This window comes from Saccopteryx leptura, chromosome 5, assembly GCF_036850995.1.
Source record: "Saccopteryx leptura isolate mSacLep1 chromosome 5, mSacLep1_pri_phased_curated, whole genome shotgun sequence".
NCBI classification, from domain to species: domain Eukaryota; kingdom Metazoa; phylum Chordata; class Mammalia; order Chiroptera; family Emballonuridae; genus Saccopteryx; species Saccopteryx leptura.
The window spans coordinates 197,188,367-197,206,684 of record NC_089507.1 but is presented as its reverse complement, the minus strand read 5'-3'; the positions used below and the strand labels follow the sequence as shown (position 1 = coordinate 197,206,684).

At 44.8% G+C, this 18,318-nt stretch overlaps 1 protein-coding gene across 1 annotated transcript in view; it reads left to right on the top strand.

Annotated features, from left to right (window-relative positions):
* Nucleotides 1-6,700: 6,700 nt before the first annotated feature.
* Nucleotides 6,701-18,318, top strand: part of CASS4 (Cas scaffold protein family member 4) — a 32,690-nt gene continuing 21,072 nt past the window's right edge. The window contains exon 1 of the mRNA XM_066385834.1: nucleotides 6,701-6,959. Within this exon, the coding sequence (XP_066241931.1) occupies nucleotides 6,924-6,959 (36 nt within the window). The 5' untranslated portion in view covers nucleotides 6,701-6,923. The remainder of the gene's footprint in view (nucleotides 6,960-18,318) is intronic.

Sequence of the window (18,318 nt, the reverse complement as noted above, 5' to 3'; positions counted from 1 at the left end):
CTGTGACACTAAAGGAGAGAGTTAGCGTTACCGTGTATTACCCTGCTCAGGACACACACTGGGGTGGCCCCTCTGCCTCACAGAAGTTCCACTGGGTCTTTTTAACTGTTTGTGAATTACCGTATTTTTTGCTCCATAAGATGCAACTGACCATAAGACACACCTAGGGTTTTAAGGAGGAAAATAAGAAAAAAAAATATTATGAATCAAATGGTGTGTTAAAATATTTAATAAAATACTGTATTTTTCACTCCATAAGACATATGGGCATTTTCCCCTCCACTTTTGGGGGGGGGGGGGGAGTGCATTTTATGGAGCGAAAAATACAGTAAAATGCTAATACCTGCTTTTTTTTCAGTTTTTGGCATAGTCCCAGCAATGGATCTATAGTTTCAAGACTTCTATTTACAAGATCAAGATACTTTTCTGTGTTTCCAAAATGAACTTTTTAACTTTTTCTCTTAAAAATTACATTAATATTTTGGACTGGTATAAATGCCAGGAGTCTGACATGGGCTTAGTATCTGTATATAATTAATTGTACCACATAACACCCTGGCATTCAAATGGTGAATAATACCCAGTCAGGATAAGAACTTATAACTGCTGTTATTTTTTAAAGATACGTGATTTCTAAAATAAACTTTTTATATATAACGGTAATTTAAAGCTAGTTCTTTTTTTTTTTTTGGAGCGAGCTTTGAATGTTTCTGTACTAGAACATAAGTTCTCCAACAGTAATTGCAACTTTGGACTGTTACTTTTCACACTATTTCTTTAGTGCTTTGTTCCAGTAGGCAGATTTTTGTAGTTTAATCACCTTTAGCTGTGTATCTTTGCTCTTCTACTCTATGAATTTAAAAACGGGTGCAATTCCATTTCTTTAGATCACTCAGGGAAACTCCCTTTTGTCTTGAGCTTTAGCACCCCTTGTCAGGGAAGTGTGGGGTGAGGATGGTGCAGTAAGTGGGAAGGCGACCGTTCCTCTTCAGGCAGGGGTCTCCAAACTACGGCCCCCGCCGCACTTCCAGAAGGGACACCTCTTTCATTGGTGGTCAGTGAGAGGAGCACATTGACCATCTCATTAGCCAAAAGCAGGCCCATAGTTCCCATTGAAATACTGGTCAGTTTGTTGATTTAAATTTACTTGTTCTGGCCCTGGCCGGTTGGCTCAGCGGTAGAGCGTCGGCCTGGCGTGCGGGGGACCCGGGTTTGATTCCCGGCCTAGGGCACATAGGAGAAGCGCCCATTTGCTTCTCCACCCCCCCCCCCTTCCTCTCTGTCTCTCTCTTCCCCGCTCGCAGACCAGGCTCCATTGGAGCAAAGATGGCCCGGGCGCTGGGGATGGCTCCTTGGCCTCTGCCCCAGGCGCTAGAGTGGCTCTGGTCGCGGCAGAGCGAGGCCCCGGAGGGGCAGAGCATCGCCCCCTGGTGGGCAGAGCGTTGCCCCTGGTGGGCGTGCCGGGTGGATCCCGTCGGGCGCATGCGGGAGTCTGTCTGACTATCTCTCCCCGTTTCCAGCTTCAGAAAAAAAAAAAATTATTTGTTCTTTATTTTAAATATTGTATTTGTACCCGTTTTGTTTTTTTTACTGTAAAATAAGATATGTGCAGTGTGCATAGGGATTTGTTCATAGTTTTTTTTATAGTCCGGCCCACCAACGGTCTGAGGGACAGTGAACTGGCCCCCTGTGTAAAAAGTTTGGGGAACCCTGCTCTTCAGGGCTATGGCATTCTATTTGGTGATGAGAGCTTCATCAAAGTCTCCCCCCCACGTGTACTGGAATCGGTGAAGCTGCTTTTTTTATAGACACCTCATGACATAAACAGATAGGGGTGAGAGGGAAGGCATTTACTTTGAGGTGGGGGAAAGACTTCTGTTTATGAAAATACGGCAGACCAAATACTCTGAGAACCTTTTCAGTACAAATCAGAATAGAACTTATTTTTAAGCTACAAACAGATAGCTAAGCTAGCAAAAAAGGGGATTCCTAAGAGGCAAAAACAACGAGGAAGCACAAACCCAGGTTAACAGAGGCACAGCCGCCTGCCAGTTACACCAAGGACATTTGTTCATCCCTCATAGCCTAATTTCTGAGCTGAGTCTTCACCGGGTGGGAACTTGTATCAAGACTCAGAAAGCAAGCCCAGAACCCAAAAGCTGCCCCCTCAACCAAGGGAGAACTTGACAAAAACCCTGCTTCGGAGGAAGGGAATACCTGCCTGGCTGCCCGTGCGTCCTGGAGTGTGGGCACAGGGCAGGGTCTTCTCTGCGGATCCCACCCTCCGGCCCTTTGTTTCTCTAGCATGGCTGGAACAATCCACACGACCTGTGTGGCTATAGGAGAAGCACCAGCTGAGAATTTAAGGCAATTCCAGTTGGTAGTGGCCACAAACAGCCAACAAAAGTCAGGACAAATTCTCTGGAAGAACCTATCTTCACCCCAGGCCTCAATCCTCCCAGATAAAGCTCTAAGAATCATGAGTTCCCAAACCGTGAATATCTGGGGAAACCGCCTCCGTGATGAGAATCAAGAGAAACTAGAAACCAATCAGACTTGGAAAGAGTGGGATTATCAGATGCACAATACATAAGTATGTTTGAAGAATTACAACAGGGTCACCAAACTAGCACCAAGGATTAGGAAACTTCAAAAATGACCGAATAGATTGGAACAAAAAAGAACTTTTAGGAAACATTCAACATTCCTATAGCTTTCGTACTTCATGCTTTTGCCCTTTTTCTGGGGCTTGTATCCTTCGCTCCTGCTCCCTTTGCGGGGGTTTCATCTCTGCAGCCTCTTTCCAGGAACATTTTGGCACGTTTGCGCTTTGCCCCAGTCTCCCCGCACAGGGACTGCTCGCCTGTGGAAGCACTTCCTGCCCTGGTTTTTCTTGTTACCCTGCCAACACCCAGCTTTCCCTCCAGCTCCATGACCCCTGCACACCCACAGCCATCTTTGGCTTGTTTTCCAAGTCTTGCTCTGATCCCTCTCAACCTCCCAATCAAAATTCAGGCTATTAAACTGAGTTATCACTATTTCCATAGCCGCAGGATCCCAGCCCTCCTGTTCTATCCCTACATTAGGCTGTATTTATTGGCAGTTTATGAAATTCTACTTTGACCAAAAGGACTTTTTGAGTTACCTGTACAGGGTTAAAATCTGCCTGATAATCAGATGATTTCAAAGCAGTACAGTCCGAAGTCTGCCAGGCCGTTAACATTTTGGATGCTGACTCTGGTGTTCAGCTGTAAACTGTACTTTAATAATCAGGCATGGACGCCCAGTGTTCAAATACTACTTACCACTCCAGGGGCTTGAGCACTGGAAGGCCACATGGAAACAGTGGGGCATACAAAAACCAGCTGCAAACAAAAGCCAGCTCTTCCTGCACTTCTATCTATTAGGAGCAGTCGAAGTGATCAGACTCACTAGGTTCAGAAAGGAAAACCCAAAATTCTCAGTGGCATACATGTCAAGAGGGGAAATAATTACCTCATTAGCGTCTCCCTAACTTGGTTCTGTCGAACTCAGGCGGTTTCAACCTTTGGTCAGCAGGATATTACGAAAGCTGGCCAATTTCCTAGAAGAATCAACTCTTGAAATATTTGTACACGTATATAAGTATAAGAGACTCATTTGCCTTAAGAAGTAAATACAAATGGATTGCAGCAAAATGTTTAAGGGCCTTCATTCAGAAAAACTATAGCACAACCAGATAACAGACTGAGAAACCAAGCCCCTCATTCACAAAATACCACACTAGTTTCTGCACAGGAGTTAGTCTATTTCATTTCAGGGCCTGTCCTTTTGTGCCTTGGTCCTGTTTTTTTTGGTCAAGGTTGTTTTTCCTAAGAAAAGACATGCAAATTAGTGCATTCTAATCTGCACTATGACTTTGGGTCAGCCCTTCCGTGCTGGGAAAAGTCACCACCGGGAATGTGCTGAGGTCAGGGGAACCCTGTCAACTTGAATTGATGGAAGTCTGTCTGCCCTTTCATTTCTTTTCCAGGAGACTTGAGTTCAAATTTTGCATCTGTCACCTCACTACGTGACCTTGAACATGATGTTTTACCTTTTTTCACTTGTTTCCAAACATAGACGAAAGTCAACAATACAATAGAAACAATGGTTCCCAGGGGCTGGGGTGCAGGGGAATGAACAGTGACTGTAAGGACTATGGGATTTCTTTTTTGGGGTGATGTTCTGAAATTAGATCGTGGTGATGATTGCACAACTGTGAATATACTAAAGAAATGCTGGCTTGTACTTTCTTAAAGGGTGAATTTTGTAGTATGTGAGTTGTATCTTAATAAAGCTGTTAATTTTTAATTGAATGTCAACAGTACACAAGAATAACTCCCCAAGTACCCATCACTCAGACTCCCCATTTTTGGATCATTGCCAATCTTGTTTTACCTATACCTCTATTCACTTCCCCTTTCTTGAATTATTTTGAAGCCAATTTTATAAATATTTTATTTACAAATATTTCAGTATGTATCTCAGAGGTAAGGACTTTTTAAAACAATTTATAACATCAATTAGATATCTAGTCAGCATTCGCACTTCCTTATAAAGGATTTGTTTTGGGGGGTTGTTTTTTGTGACAGAGACAGAGGGATAGATAGGGACAGACAGACAGGAAGGGAGAGAGATAAAAAGCATCAATTCTTGTTGCAGCACCTTAGTTGTTCATTGCTTGCTTTCTCATATGTGCCTTAACCAGGGGGCTTCAGCAGAGCGAATGACCCCTTTCTTAAGCCAGCGACCTTGGGCTCAAGCTGGTGAGCCTTGTTCAAACCGCATGCTCCCGCCCTCAAGCTGGCGACCTCGGGGTTCCTCTGCATGCCAGTCCGACGCTCTATCCACTAAGCCACCACCCAGTCAAGCTAAATGATTTGTTTCGAAGTAGACCTAAAAAGGCCCATGCATTGTGATTTGAGGTGTCTTTTAAATCTTTTAATCTTCAGGTCCCACCTTTGTCTTTTTTTCCCCCCCACTTTGCAGAAACTAGTTTGGGTTTGTTTGTTTGTTTGGCCAAATTAATCTCTGTCTCTCCCGCCGTGTGAGGGATATGTGACTTTTGTTTTAGAAAATAATGAGTTGTAGAGAAGGGATACTTGAGCTGAGCTCCTCCCCTGTGTTTTAGAATTTTTTTCCCACGGACGTATGTAGGGAAGCATCAGATTTAGGATTCATGGATTCCCACCCGGAAGCAGGAACCTCAGCTTTAGCTCGGCGGCATCTTCCTCCTCGGATGCTGTGTGCCCTGTGCCCGGTCGGCACAGCAGCTGACAGGGCCACAAGGAAGCAGGAGTGAAGAAGCACACCCCCATTTCACCCAAATCAGCGGCTGCCTCGTGGTGCCCGTGCCCTACAAATGTCACTGGCGATAGGCATTGCAGTCGTGCTATTTTAAAGCTTTGTCTTATCTGTAAAAACTAATAGGGTAAAAAAAAAAAACTTCTGCTAGTCCCAGCTGTCATGTATAACCTCAGCCTTTATGACTCACTGCTTTTTCATGAGTCTGTTTGTTTTCCTTAAATGGAACTTGCTAATTCCATCTTTTTTTGCATGTTCATGATGTCCTAGCCAGGCACAAGTTCTGCCCTCCCTGGCTTCTCATACCTTGCCTTCCTTGTGAAGCCTTTCCCAAAAGCACGCCCCTCTTCTCCCATCTCTGCCCTCCTCTTCGGGGATCTCCATGAATTGTTGTGAAATCAGTCTCTTTTCGTTCTGTGGAGTCATTGGTCTTGCTTTCTTATCGGCTCCCATCGGCAACACGTCAGTAACGTGGTCCAGGAAGTTAACATCCAACAACAATAACAAGTTAAAAAGTGGACTGGTCTCAGCCAGAAATCAGTCAGCTGTTTTCATCAGTAGCTCCTTCCCGGTGCTCAGATAGTTGGGGACTGACTGCACACAGGATAAGCAGGAGACCAGCCAGTGCCACCATCGCAGGGAGGGAGCGGTGAGAGAGACAGCTCGCTGGAGATGGAACATGAGCCAGGAAGGACGAGCACCACTTTGTCTAAATGAAATAAAAATGGGAACAGTCCTGGCAAGGAGTCTGCTCCCCTGTAGGTCTCTCTGGAGGTTGAGTCTGAAGTTAGGGGTAGTAAGAACACTTAGCAAGTAACGCTGAACATTGCGTGAGGTAGCGCTGTGGTTTCAAGTGCAGATAGTGGGCTGGTGAGATTTAAGAGATAATATAGTGATACTGAGAATGTGCTCAGCACAGCCCCGGTGCAGAGTCAGCACTCAGAAAGTGTTCCCCATTGAAGGGAGCAAAGACGGGGAGGTGGGCATGGAGGTCAGAGCAGGGAGAAGCATGGCCCGCAGTGGGAAAAGCATAATGGGACAATGCTTGTCCCCTTGACTTGTTTTCTGGCTGTCGTAGGACAAGTTTGAGGGGGCAGGAAGGAAGAGACGCTGACCGCTATCAGAAACTTGGGCTCATGGGCTCTAATCAGGGAAATGAGCTTGCTCTGTTTGGTGTGAGCTGTTCCACAGTGTCTGAGGGATGAGAAGGCTGTGTGTGCTCATACACTGAGCTTTTCAAAGTAGGAACTTCAACCTATAAAGCAGAACAGTGTTGGGGTTTTTTTCTTTTGTGGTTTCATATAGCAAATGTGTGACAATCTCTACTTATAAACGAAGTGAGACGTTCAGGCACTGAGGACTGAGTGTGGCCAGGATATCTGGTCTCCCCTCCTTTGTCCCTTTGATTTCACTCTTAGCCTGCTTTCCAGAAAGTTTGCCTGCTGGGAAGATCTTTTCGACAGTTTCCCATGTTGTCAGATAGCCCGACAGAATTCCGTTCTTGAGATGGGGCCAGAAGCATGCAGTGACATTGCATAACCCGCCCCCGACGCCGCGGAGACCAGCCGTGGGGCGCAGAGGGGCTGTTTCACACCAACATGAAAGGAGTGAGCATCATGGATGGGGCAGCCAAGGTGAGTGACGGGGCTGTCTGGATGGGCAGGGGGTCAAACGACCTGTTAGCCTTGAGGACAGTGACTGAGTTTTGTTCTGAGCTTCTCATGAAGTTATGAGATGGCTACTAGTAACATGTGAGTCTGAGATGGGACGTTTGTGTAAGTGACGGATAAAGATTGCTTTCTTGCAAAAACCAGCCTCGGGTTAATAACACAATCTATCACTTCGTGTCTATTCACCCTCTAACAAACTTCCTAAGTGAGACCTCCTCCCACCCTGACCTGTCTGGACCCTAACGACACTCAGGGTCTCTCCTAAGTGTCCTGATTGAGTCTGGGCTCCTTCCCCCCCCCCCCGGGGAAGAGTCTAAGACCTGGGCTTTCAGCCTCCCATCCTGAGCCCACGGTGAGCATTTCCCATGCTGTCTTCACGTTAACTTTTGTATTGATCTGTGTAAGTGGAGCTCAAGTCTGGGATGTGGATCAAAATAAATTCACTATTTAGAAAGTTGAAATGGCTACAAAAAAACAAACGAAACAAACAAAAAAACTTTGCTCAGACTCAAAGCAGGTGAAGCTCAAAGGTTACTTTGCCACGCCTTTTAAGTAGAACAGGGAAAAAAATGAAACAATTACTAAATGGAGAGCCTACTTATATGAATGAAATATGTTATTTATTATTCTAATATTAATTGTGGGTGTCATTAGTGAAATTTATAGCTGAGTAAAGCATGACATCGTCCCTTATATAGATCCTGTGTAAATATCTTAGCTAGAATATTGTGTCCAATTGTTTTCTTTGAAAGTTTTTAGCCATTGGGAAAATGGGGGGGGGGATAATTTAGTAAACCCGAGTATCCTTTACCGAAAGGCACTGATTCCTGGCATGTTATTACATTGTCTGCATTTTATTTATATGTTTAGATTTGGGCACACACTTTGTTATTGTCAACTATTTGAAAACAAATTGCAGTCATGACACTTCACCCCTAAATATTTCAACACATCTGCTAAAAACAAGGACATTCTCCTGTACAACTCTAGTATCATTATCATACCCAAGAAAACTTAGCATCGAATGAATAATGCCATTCTAATATTCACCTCATATTCACATTTTCCAAAAATATTCTTTCTAGATTCTCTGGAGGTTATTGATTTGTGTATTTGTTTTTCTAACCCAGGATTCATTCCAAGATCATACATTGTATGGTTTGTCGGGTCTCCGTTGTCCTTAATCTAGAAAAATCTATTGCTTTTTATTTTTTTCATAATATTATTTCTTTTTATTATGCCAAATTATTTTATAATTTAGATTTCTTATTTATGTGCTACTTATTCTGCCTAATTTCTGTATAATTTATAATTAATGAGTATGTGTGCATATAACTTATATTAGATATTCCCAGCATCCCCATTGAGTCCTATTATGAGCATTATACAGATAATAATGGCTGACACTTACTGACTGCCCATCTGCCAGGGGTGGTGCTGAGTGCTGTCCTTGCATTTTCCATTACATCCCTACATCTCCAGGAGGTGGAAGTGTTTTTCTTATCCCCATTTTACAGATGAGGATAGTAGGATTCATTGACTTGCCAAGGTCATACGCTAGTGCGTAAAATGCCAGGAGTCAAACCCAGGCAAACTGAACCCAGAGTCCCCACCCTTAACCAGCTCACCATCTTCTGACCCTTAGACCAGCAGCTGGCAAAGTAATGACCCAGTTAGTATTTTATGCGTGTGGGCCACCTCTGTTACATCTCCTTTGTTTTTACAACCCTTTAAAAATATAAACTCGTTCTTTCGGATCGGTGTTCTGGATTTGGTCCACAGATCATAGTAGTGGCCACCCCATGTCTTAGATGAATGACATCTTGGCTCCTGCGGGCTAGTCTTGCCCAACTGTAGCAATAACAGGACAAGAACTCAAGTCTTGCTCCTAGTCCAGAGTCAGCCCTGGTTAACAGTTTCCTGGGTGCCCCTATGAAACTGTCAAAGTGCATAGAAGATCATATATTTTTAAAGGCTTTACAAAGATAGACATAGTTACGGAACACAGTTGAGCTGCTACATTTTACAATGAAAAGTACATGTTAGGGTTCCATTGGTTGTAGCACCACTGATCCACCTCATTAGTTTTAATGCCCACATTGTTGTTTGATTGCTGCTTAAATAATCACACCATGCTTTAAGGGGTCATCCAGTGGAAGTGGTTCTCAGCTGTTGTGCCTTTGACTTTACAGCACTCTCAGTTGCATTCGGGGCAGCCATATTGCCTTTCCTACCCTGACTTTGGCCTGTGTGCGCCGGATGGTGGCACTGACTGCCATTCCCAGCTGTGCCCTAGTTTGTCGACCAACAGTTTCATGTCAGTAGAGCGTTCACCTTTGTGCATAGCACACTTTGTGGAATTGACTTTTATTATATTTTTCCCCTGATCATCTTACAAAACAAGGAGAAAACTGAAAAATAAACACAGTGATATTAGCAATAGGAAACACTGGCCTCAAACGATACAATTGCAACCAAGGTAGACATCATTACGCACTGCAGAGCGGTAAACTATGCATCTCATTCGGGGGCTTATGGGACCGTAGCTGATTGATTCCGTGTTCAACCCCATTGCAGAAATGCTGCAAAAGTAGGTCTAAAAGGCAAGGTGAATGAGTGAATGATTTTATTACATGGAAGTCCTTGTTTTGGATTTTTGGTAATCTTAAAAGTTCCTTATTTCTAAAAATCAAGTTTACATATACTTTAGTGGTTCAGTCCCATTTGTGGCAAATAAGGTTTACGTGTGTGTGTGTGTGTGTGTGTGTGTGTGTGTGTGTGTGTGTGTGTGTATCTTAAAATTAGAGGTGATCTTGAAATTAACATCTTTGTACACATACATCTTGTCTTGTCTTGCTGGGGCAAATGTCCAGGAATTGAAGGAGGATTACTGAGTCATTTCATTTGTAAGTGGAGAGCAATTTCAGGCTCCCCTTGACCTTTAGCATCCTTGAGATGGTAAACAAGGCATTTTAAAGTCAGCCTTTGTCAAAGAAGAGCAAGCGGATCATGTGCGAAGAACTCACCATGGCCCACAAAGCCTGCCTGAGTCTCTCTCACTATCTCATCTTCACTTATCAAGATCTGAAATTGTCTTGCCTTTGTATCCCCTTCTGGAAAGTCAGCTCCATGAGGGACATTCTGCTTTCCCATTTAGTGCTGAATCTCTATGTTTAGATCAGTGTTTGCACATAGTAGGTGCTCAATAAACTCTTTGCATTGGTGTGTGTGAACAAATGGGAGATTACAGGAAGTGCAGATGGAGCCCTTACAACATAGCCGTGCCCAGAGGACAGGAACATACTTCCTAGTCATCAGATGTCTGGGAGCAGAGGTCACCCCTGACTCTGAGCTCTCTAACCACTGCTGGCCCCAACCTGACCTGCCACTCAGCCTAGATTTCTGAGAAAAGGCCCCTTCTCTCTCCCATGTCAGATGTGGCCTTAGATCAGAGCCTTTGCAATTGAAGTCAAAGTCACAAAGACCTATTGTCTCCCTCTGACCTTGTCCGACAGCTTCATCCCTTCACCCATCTCACAAGGCAGAACAGCCCAAACACAACACCCAGCTTGAAAACACAGCTCACTGTCCACTGTTCAGCCGTTCACTCAACACATAGTCATTGGGGCTCTGGAGGTCCAGGTGATCAGCACAGAGTGAACATTCCGGTGGGGTTATAGGGTCAGTAAATAAGTCAATGGACACAACAATTTCAGGTGGTGAGAAATGCCATAAAGAAAATAAAACAATCTGATAGAGGTGTTGGGCAGAAAGGGCCTCTCTGGAGACCTGAGTGATGGGAAAAGCATTGCAGGCAGAGGGAACAGCCAATGCAAAGGCCCTGAGGAGGGAATGAACTCAGCAGACTAGCACATCCATGACAAGGCCAGTGTTGTTGGAGCCAAGTAAACAAGGGGACAGAGTGCTCAGAGATGAGATCTCAGGGTAAGCGGGGTCAGCCCTGTCAGCACTTAGAAGTGCATTCTAATTGCAAAGGAAGCCACTGGTCTATTTAAAAAGCAGGAGATGACATGATCTGATTTATGTTTTGAAGAGCTTACTCAGGCTGCTATGCAACGAGGGGACTGTGGGCAGGAAAGAGCTGAAGACAGTGCAGGTGCTTCGCTTTCCATTTTGGGTGGTCCATGTTGTTCGCAGTGAACATTTTAAGTCTTTTAGAAACTGTTGTTTTTTCCCCACCTACCTTATTTCCGTTACCTGTTGAGACAATATGCCTTTCATTCATTCAGCAAGTACTGAGGGTCTGCTCTGTCCGGGCACTATTCTAAATGTTGCAGAGGACAAAGGTGTCTCTTCCCCTTTCTCAACATTGAATAACTTGTCGTGCTAGTTAATGAAACATCCCTTACTTTGTATTAGTCTTTCCCCTGCTTCGTAACCTTTATTCTCGTAACACTGTATGTACTCAGGAGCTCACTCAAAAACGTAAAGCCACGCACCACCCCTAGAGTGAAAAAGAAGTCTGCTGCGACACAGTTCCAAGGCAAGTGGGCCGCACGGTCATGGAAACGGGGAAGTGACCGCTGAAGCCCAACGTGGTCATTTTGGAACTGTGATGACTAAGGGAGGAAATGACAGCGGCCTGGAGGGGAAATAACTTCAAAGGAGGAAGGTGGGAGGCTGGTAGCAAAGATGCTGCTGTGAGTGATACTCGAATACTCCAACATCAGGAGCAGAAAGGGGAAGTTAATATTTTAGGAACCATTTCCAAATGTATTGCTTAATAGCCACTTGTTTGTTGGAATGGAAGGGGACCATGGTGTACACACCACGTGGACGGAATCAGTCCTGAGCGCACAATGTGGCCTCCTGGGCCGGCGGCAGCATCTCCTGACCCTCTCTGCATGGAGGCTCTTAAAACTCCGCCGCAGAACACCCAGACCATGGACAGTCACTCACGGGCAAACCTGGGCTCCTCTTCTGGCTGCTCCAGCCATGAGTTTATTACTGTTGTTTCTCCTAGAGGCAAGGGCAGCTTTTGTTTAAGTAATGCCCAGGGAGCTCTGTCATTTGGAAGGGAAAAAGAAGAAAAGAAAAGAAAAATGGGAAAAGAAAGCAGTAAGTTCCCTCTGCCCCGCACACATCAGCCATCTAGTTAGCAGCAAGTAAAACATTCTTTGGGAAATGTTCTTTCTCTTCAGGCTCAGAATTTAAAGTTGCCCCGGGCTTGAAAGGGCGCACAAGTTGGTAATGAGTAGTGAGTTATTTCAAGCCACTTCCTTCCTGTACAGGTGTTCCCTAAAGTGAGGGGACCGACAGCTTCGGGAAAGTGGCAGGGCCAGTCACACAGTTTCTCTCTCACCTTCCCGGTGGTGTCCCAGGGAAGGCAGGCCATGAGTTGATCTGTCGCCCACTACTGGCAACAAAACGAACAAACCCGGTGAATGGAATAAATTTACGCCCACAGAATGGGGGAAGAGCTTTCCTATCAGAGTGGCCCCTTGCTTGCTTAGCACCCCTAAAAATGACCCTGGGGGAGAGAGAGAGTTTGGTGAACAAGCTGGACCTTCACTCCTTTCTCTGTGATGCATGGAATGGCTTTGAATTCTTCCTAACCGGTCAGATGGAAAGATCACACCTAGCAGGGACCTCGGTCCCTGGCACGTCCGATAATTTTACAATAGGTAGGGTACACAGACAGATAAAACATTTTTAAAAGTCAGTTATGTATTTTAATGTGTATTAGAAAAAAACTAAAGTCATCAGACTTGTAATTTCATTGGTAATACCGCTTAGGGGGAATGCATTGTTTTTTAATTGGCTTAACTTAATATTTTCAGTAAAAAAAAAAGTGTTTTAATAGACGCATGAAGTTGAAGAAACAGTCTTACACAAAGCTTTCTCCTAAAGGAGCTGGTATCATTGCTTACGACCAGTCCAGTAACACACAACACCTTCTCTGGCCTCCACGCCTGTCCCCGCCTTTTCCCTTCAAAGGGAAAGAAGGAAAGAAATGAGAAAAGAGAAGAACCTACCTGTTCTTTTCTTTAATCCGTCTGGCAGCGTTCAAGAACCAAGAGATAAAGTAGGAAAGGAAGCCACGCACAGTGCCCCTGCTGCAGCAGGAGGGGACTCTGGAAGCTGCCTCACTTGCAGATGAGGACACTGAGGCCCGAGATGTTTTGGTTACTTGCCCCCCTCCCTCCATGAATCCTCAGCCGCTTGCCTCATGTAACATTACTTGCAATTCCTCTTTCCAAACCAAATATCTTAAACAGTAAATCAGGGACTCGGCTGGCAAGGAGAGCACTTGGATGGAGGCTGTGGCAGAGGGGACAGCTCGGACCTCCAGGGCATCACAGACTGTAGAAGACAGGTTGGTAGGACATGGACCCAGCGTGGGCCACATCCAGAAATATCAGTCAGTAGAAGGAGGCCTGGGAGATCTTTTCTCCTGCGTCACTTCAACCCTGAGCTTAGATCAAGGGAACCAGGTCCACCTCGTTGTCCCCCACCCCCCCGCAGCACACATTGTCAGACATGCGGCAGGTGTTAAATAAATAATTGTCAAATCACTGATGCACTAAAAGGGCATTTCTGCCAGATTCCCATGAATAGAAGTATCAACCAACAAGTGGATCTGGTCAGGACCCAAGCCTATTGGAAAACCACAGTATCCAGGCATCAGGGAAGAATGTCTCATTGCCACTGGGTGGCTTGGGAATTTTTTCTGGCCACAGCCTCTTCCTCAAAGTCTCGTTAGTAGGCTGTGCTTTCTGTGGTTGCAGAAGTCCCTACAATGAGTGGCCTTCTCATCTGAACCATCAGGAGGAACGCAAAGCTGGAGGGACCCGAGTTCCAAGTGATCGTGGAGAAATCAGTGCAGGTTCATGCTTATTCACAGCTTATACCGTCATCCAGGGGCACTTTCAGAGGTGTTTAAGGTGTTATGTTTTTCTCATATCACTCCTCATTTCCATGTTCACTAGGTTTATTCACTACTTGTGTCCCCAGTGCCTATAGATAAATTTGCCAAATGGGTGGGAGGGAACCATCTGGAATGTCCCAGGGAAGTGTATTATGTAGCCGACCCCATCTGTCCCCATGGCTGTTGGTTTCAGCCCAAGTCGCCCGGTAAGGACAGCTGCAGAGAGATCGCACTGTTCGGGCACAAGTGGTTTAGACCCCAGACCTCCCGGCATTCCAGCAGAAACAGCTACAGACGATTTCCCCTCCGAAGTGATTTCTGCCACTGGTTTCCAGGATATGGAATAGTCGCCCTTACAAATAATTTCTTTAAAGGATAAAGATGAAGGTGAACGTGAGTATCTGAGTTCCTCTCCTCTGGCCATCCATTTCCTGCGACTGTTGAGTGCTTGGGACTCAGTTAACGGTGTAAAGAGGTCCACAGCTTGGTATAATATTTCACCATTTTCCCTCTAAGTTAAGGAAGCAGGTTAATATGTTTCCCAAATAACTTTCCCACCAATGGAAAAATTGAAAGTTAGTTTATGTACCAGGTTTTGAAAGAAAGAGTTTCTATTTTGTTTAAAAAGTTATATTCTACTCAAGTATTTAAAAAAAAAAAAAAAGCTTTGGCCTGACCTGTGGTGGCGCAGTGGATAAAGCGTCGACCTGGAAATGCTGAGGTCACCGGTTCAAAACCCTGGGCTTGCCTGGTCAAGGCACATATGGGAGTTGATGCTTCCAGCTCCTCCCCCCTTCTCTCTCTCTGTCCCTCCTCTCTCTCTCTTTCTCTGTCTCTCCCTCTCCTCTCTAAGAAATGAATAAATAAATAATTTTTTTAAAAAAAGCTTAAAATGTTACCTTAAATATAAAAGTAATTGGGAAAAGAGAGTTTCAGTGAAATGATTTCAGATCATTTTCCATACGCTCAGGAGCCTCTCATTCAAAACCTTTTTAGCTTTTCGGGAGGAACTCAGTTATTTTCCTTAGCCTGTCTGGAAATCAGTATTAACCACAGAAAAGACAGCAGTTTTCCCTCAGCATCTCTCATTTAGCCACTTTGCTCAATTTTTAAAACACCAATTATTAAAACTCCAAGAGAAGGAACTCCTCCTTATGTTGGAAAATGATGCAAGAGATCGCTTCCCCGTCACCTCATCTTACAGATTCTAACCCTGTCCGAGAACGAAATGCAAATTGTTGAGACAGAGCTGGGTCAAGTCCACAGTGCTGCAGATTGAATTCCCACAGCCCATCAGCTGTGACAGGTTACAGGGAAATCATTTAATACATTTGCAAACCTCAGGGCCAGCTCTGACTATCCAATGTACCACTCTGCGGTCTGAAGTGACGCTCAGTTCCCTATCCCTTGCAGAATTTTACTTTGACACGTTGCTATGGAAAGTTACAGCAACTCGCAAGGGAAAATAAAAGTTAGGTCACTGCTTCTTTTTTGGGAGACTGTGTCAGAGGGAGATGATTGATGAGGAAGGAAGGAAAGAAGGAAGGAAGGAAGGGAGGGAGGGAGGGGGCCAAGGGAAGATAAGGAAATGAGGGAGGGAAAGAGAAAAGATGATGGATAAATGAGAGAAAAGGTGTTCCCATCTCAACTGCAGACCTCATAATACACTCCTCGTGCAAGGGAAGGAGCAGAGTCAAGTTCACTGCCTTCCCCAATGTCATATGAGGGCAGCACACAGCTATAGCGCCCACGCCTAATTTTTTATGTCGGGAGCGTGTCCCCGCGTGGGAGGCCCTCCTCTCTGGTCTAGTGTCTGTGCACAGGACCCAGATCTTTCTGCAGCTGGTGAAAGGAGAGGCAGTGTGGTGATGGGAAGGGTTGGATACTCCTTTGATGCCAGAAAAACCCTAAAAGCTTCCTCCAGCCTCAACTTCTGTGATTCTCAGCTCACCTGCGGTGAAACGCTGTTGAATTGAACGGGCAGGGCTTTGTTGCTTTCTCCGTGCCTCCTGCTGCGGCTGCGCTCTCCAGCACCTGGGGAGAGAGAAGCATAGAATTCACCGGACCTCAAAAACTGCTCTCTAGTTCTCAGCATCCTGCGTGCGTAAATGGCACAGGCCCTCCGATGGTGGGGCGGGGGGGACTCATGCTGATGGTGTGAGTTGTCCTGAAGTTTAAGAGGGGTTTCCCAGATGTGAGATGCCTTTGTGCCAACTGCTCGGGGCCAAAATTAAGATGGGCTAGGAGTCAAGGTTCCCGTCTACCAAGTCTAGGGATCGACTGGGCTTATGTGATGGTGACCAGCAGGAGCTTAAGTCGCCAACGCAGAAGCCCTTGTTTTCTAACAGAAAGAAATCTTTTTTCTAAAGAAAACTAGATTTTTATATTGAAAAAGCAAAATATATACATATGGTTTATAAAATTCGAACTGTACCAATGAACACAGACTGGAAGCACGTGTTCCTTTAATCCCAACTCTCTATTGTTTCCTGGGCTCCAGAAACGAGCTCAGAGGAGGAGTCCAGTACTTGATGTAAATCTCCCAGAAACATGCTATGCTCATAAAAGCACAGATGAATACATACTATATGCACTGTTTCTCATGTTGCTTTTTAAAAATTTAATACTCTATTTATATTTTATGTCAGCTCGTATAAACCTTACCTTGTTCTTTTTTTTTTTTTTTTAATTATTTTTATTTATTTATTCATTTTAGAGGAGAGAGATAGAAAGAGAAGGGGGGAGGAGCAGGAAGCATCAACTCCCATATGTGCCTTGATCGGGCAAGCCTAGGGTTTTGAACCGGCAACCTCAGCATTCCAGGTTGATGCTTGATCCACCGCGCCACCACAGGTCAGGCCCCTACCTTGTTCTTTAATGACCGTGTAGTAGTCCATTATACAAATATATCATGATTTACTAATAATTATACCTATTTCCTGAATTCTCAGTGCAGAATCTAATTCTTGTAAATAACCACACATCTTAACCAACTGAGCTAAAATGTTTTCAATCAATTTACCATCGCTCTCTCCAGAGTCATGCTTGTCATTCACTCATCCATTGCCATCTCGTGAGGCGTCTGCGCTAAACGCTATGAGTTCTAGGCTAATCACAGTCCAAACTGCCTGTGTTCCAATCTTTCTTCTGTTCCTTGCTCTCCGAGCAACCTTAGGGTATTTACTCACCCTCTCTTAGCCTAGCTTTCTCATCTTCTCAGTAGGACGTTAGTAACAGTGCCTGCTTGATGGGATAGTGAATCTAAAGTGAGGTGATCAATGCTAATTATCACAATCCCTCGCTGAGTGTACACAGCGATCTGTCATTCTTAACAAGGCATTGGCTAAATAGTCACCAACAAAACTTCCACGGTGCCTGACTCAATGTGCACCCGAAAGATTACAGAAGATGTTGTTTCTCTTTGATTAATTTATAGGAAGATACATAATACAGGCTGACACTAAGAAGTCTTGGATGTCGTGTGGGGTTTGCAAAGTGGGGATCCTTCCCAGACTTTTGCTGTGACTCAACATGTTTCTACCACTCTCTCCATTTTTCTGAAGTCACTTCGCAGAGCGCTGTTATCCATGAAAATCCCTCACAGAAGTGTCATGTCGATATTCTGTTTCTTCCTCAGGGTTTTCCTTCTTCCTCTGTCTTTCTTCCCCTTTTGGGGAAATGTGGGTGGGATATGGAGGTGGTGAGGGGATTTTTCTTATGTTCTTGGAAACTTTTCTCTTTTTCTAACAAAATGAGCTTTTAAAAAAAAATAACTATGGAAAATAAACATTCATAAACCAACAGATTGCACCATTCTCTCTGCTTTGATCTTTTTCCAAGTTTATCTGTGTATTTACATAACATGAAATGCTTCCAAGGTCGGTCCGGGGAAGGAGGCTGTCTTTAAGGATAATCATAGAGCCTTCACCCTTCTGCACTGACTACTGATGTTCTGAGTCTGGGCTCAACTGCCTATAAGGAAATATACAAGTGAGACTATTACACTGATCTCGAAGCAAATGCTCCCACATCCAGGGGGAACCTTTGTGAGCTTGAGGGTTTCACAGTTCCCAGACAGCAAAGGATTGGAAATATTTCTATTTACAGTGTCTGCTTTTAAGAAAATTGTAGATTAGCCTGACCAGGAGGTGGCGCAGTGGATAGCGCATCAGACTGGGATGCAGAGGACCCAGGTTTGAAACCCGGAGGTCACGGGCTTGAGCATGGGCTCACCAGCTTGAGTTCAGGGTCACCAGCTTGAGTGTGTGATCATAGACATGACCCCATTGTCGCTGGCTTCAGTGCAAAGGTCACTGGCTTAAGCCCAAGGTCGCTGGCTCGAGCACGGAGTCCCTCGCTCTGCTGGAGCTCCCCGGTCAAGGCACACATGAAAAAGCAATCAATGAACAACTAAGGTGCTGCAACAAAGAATTG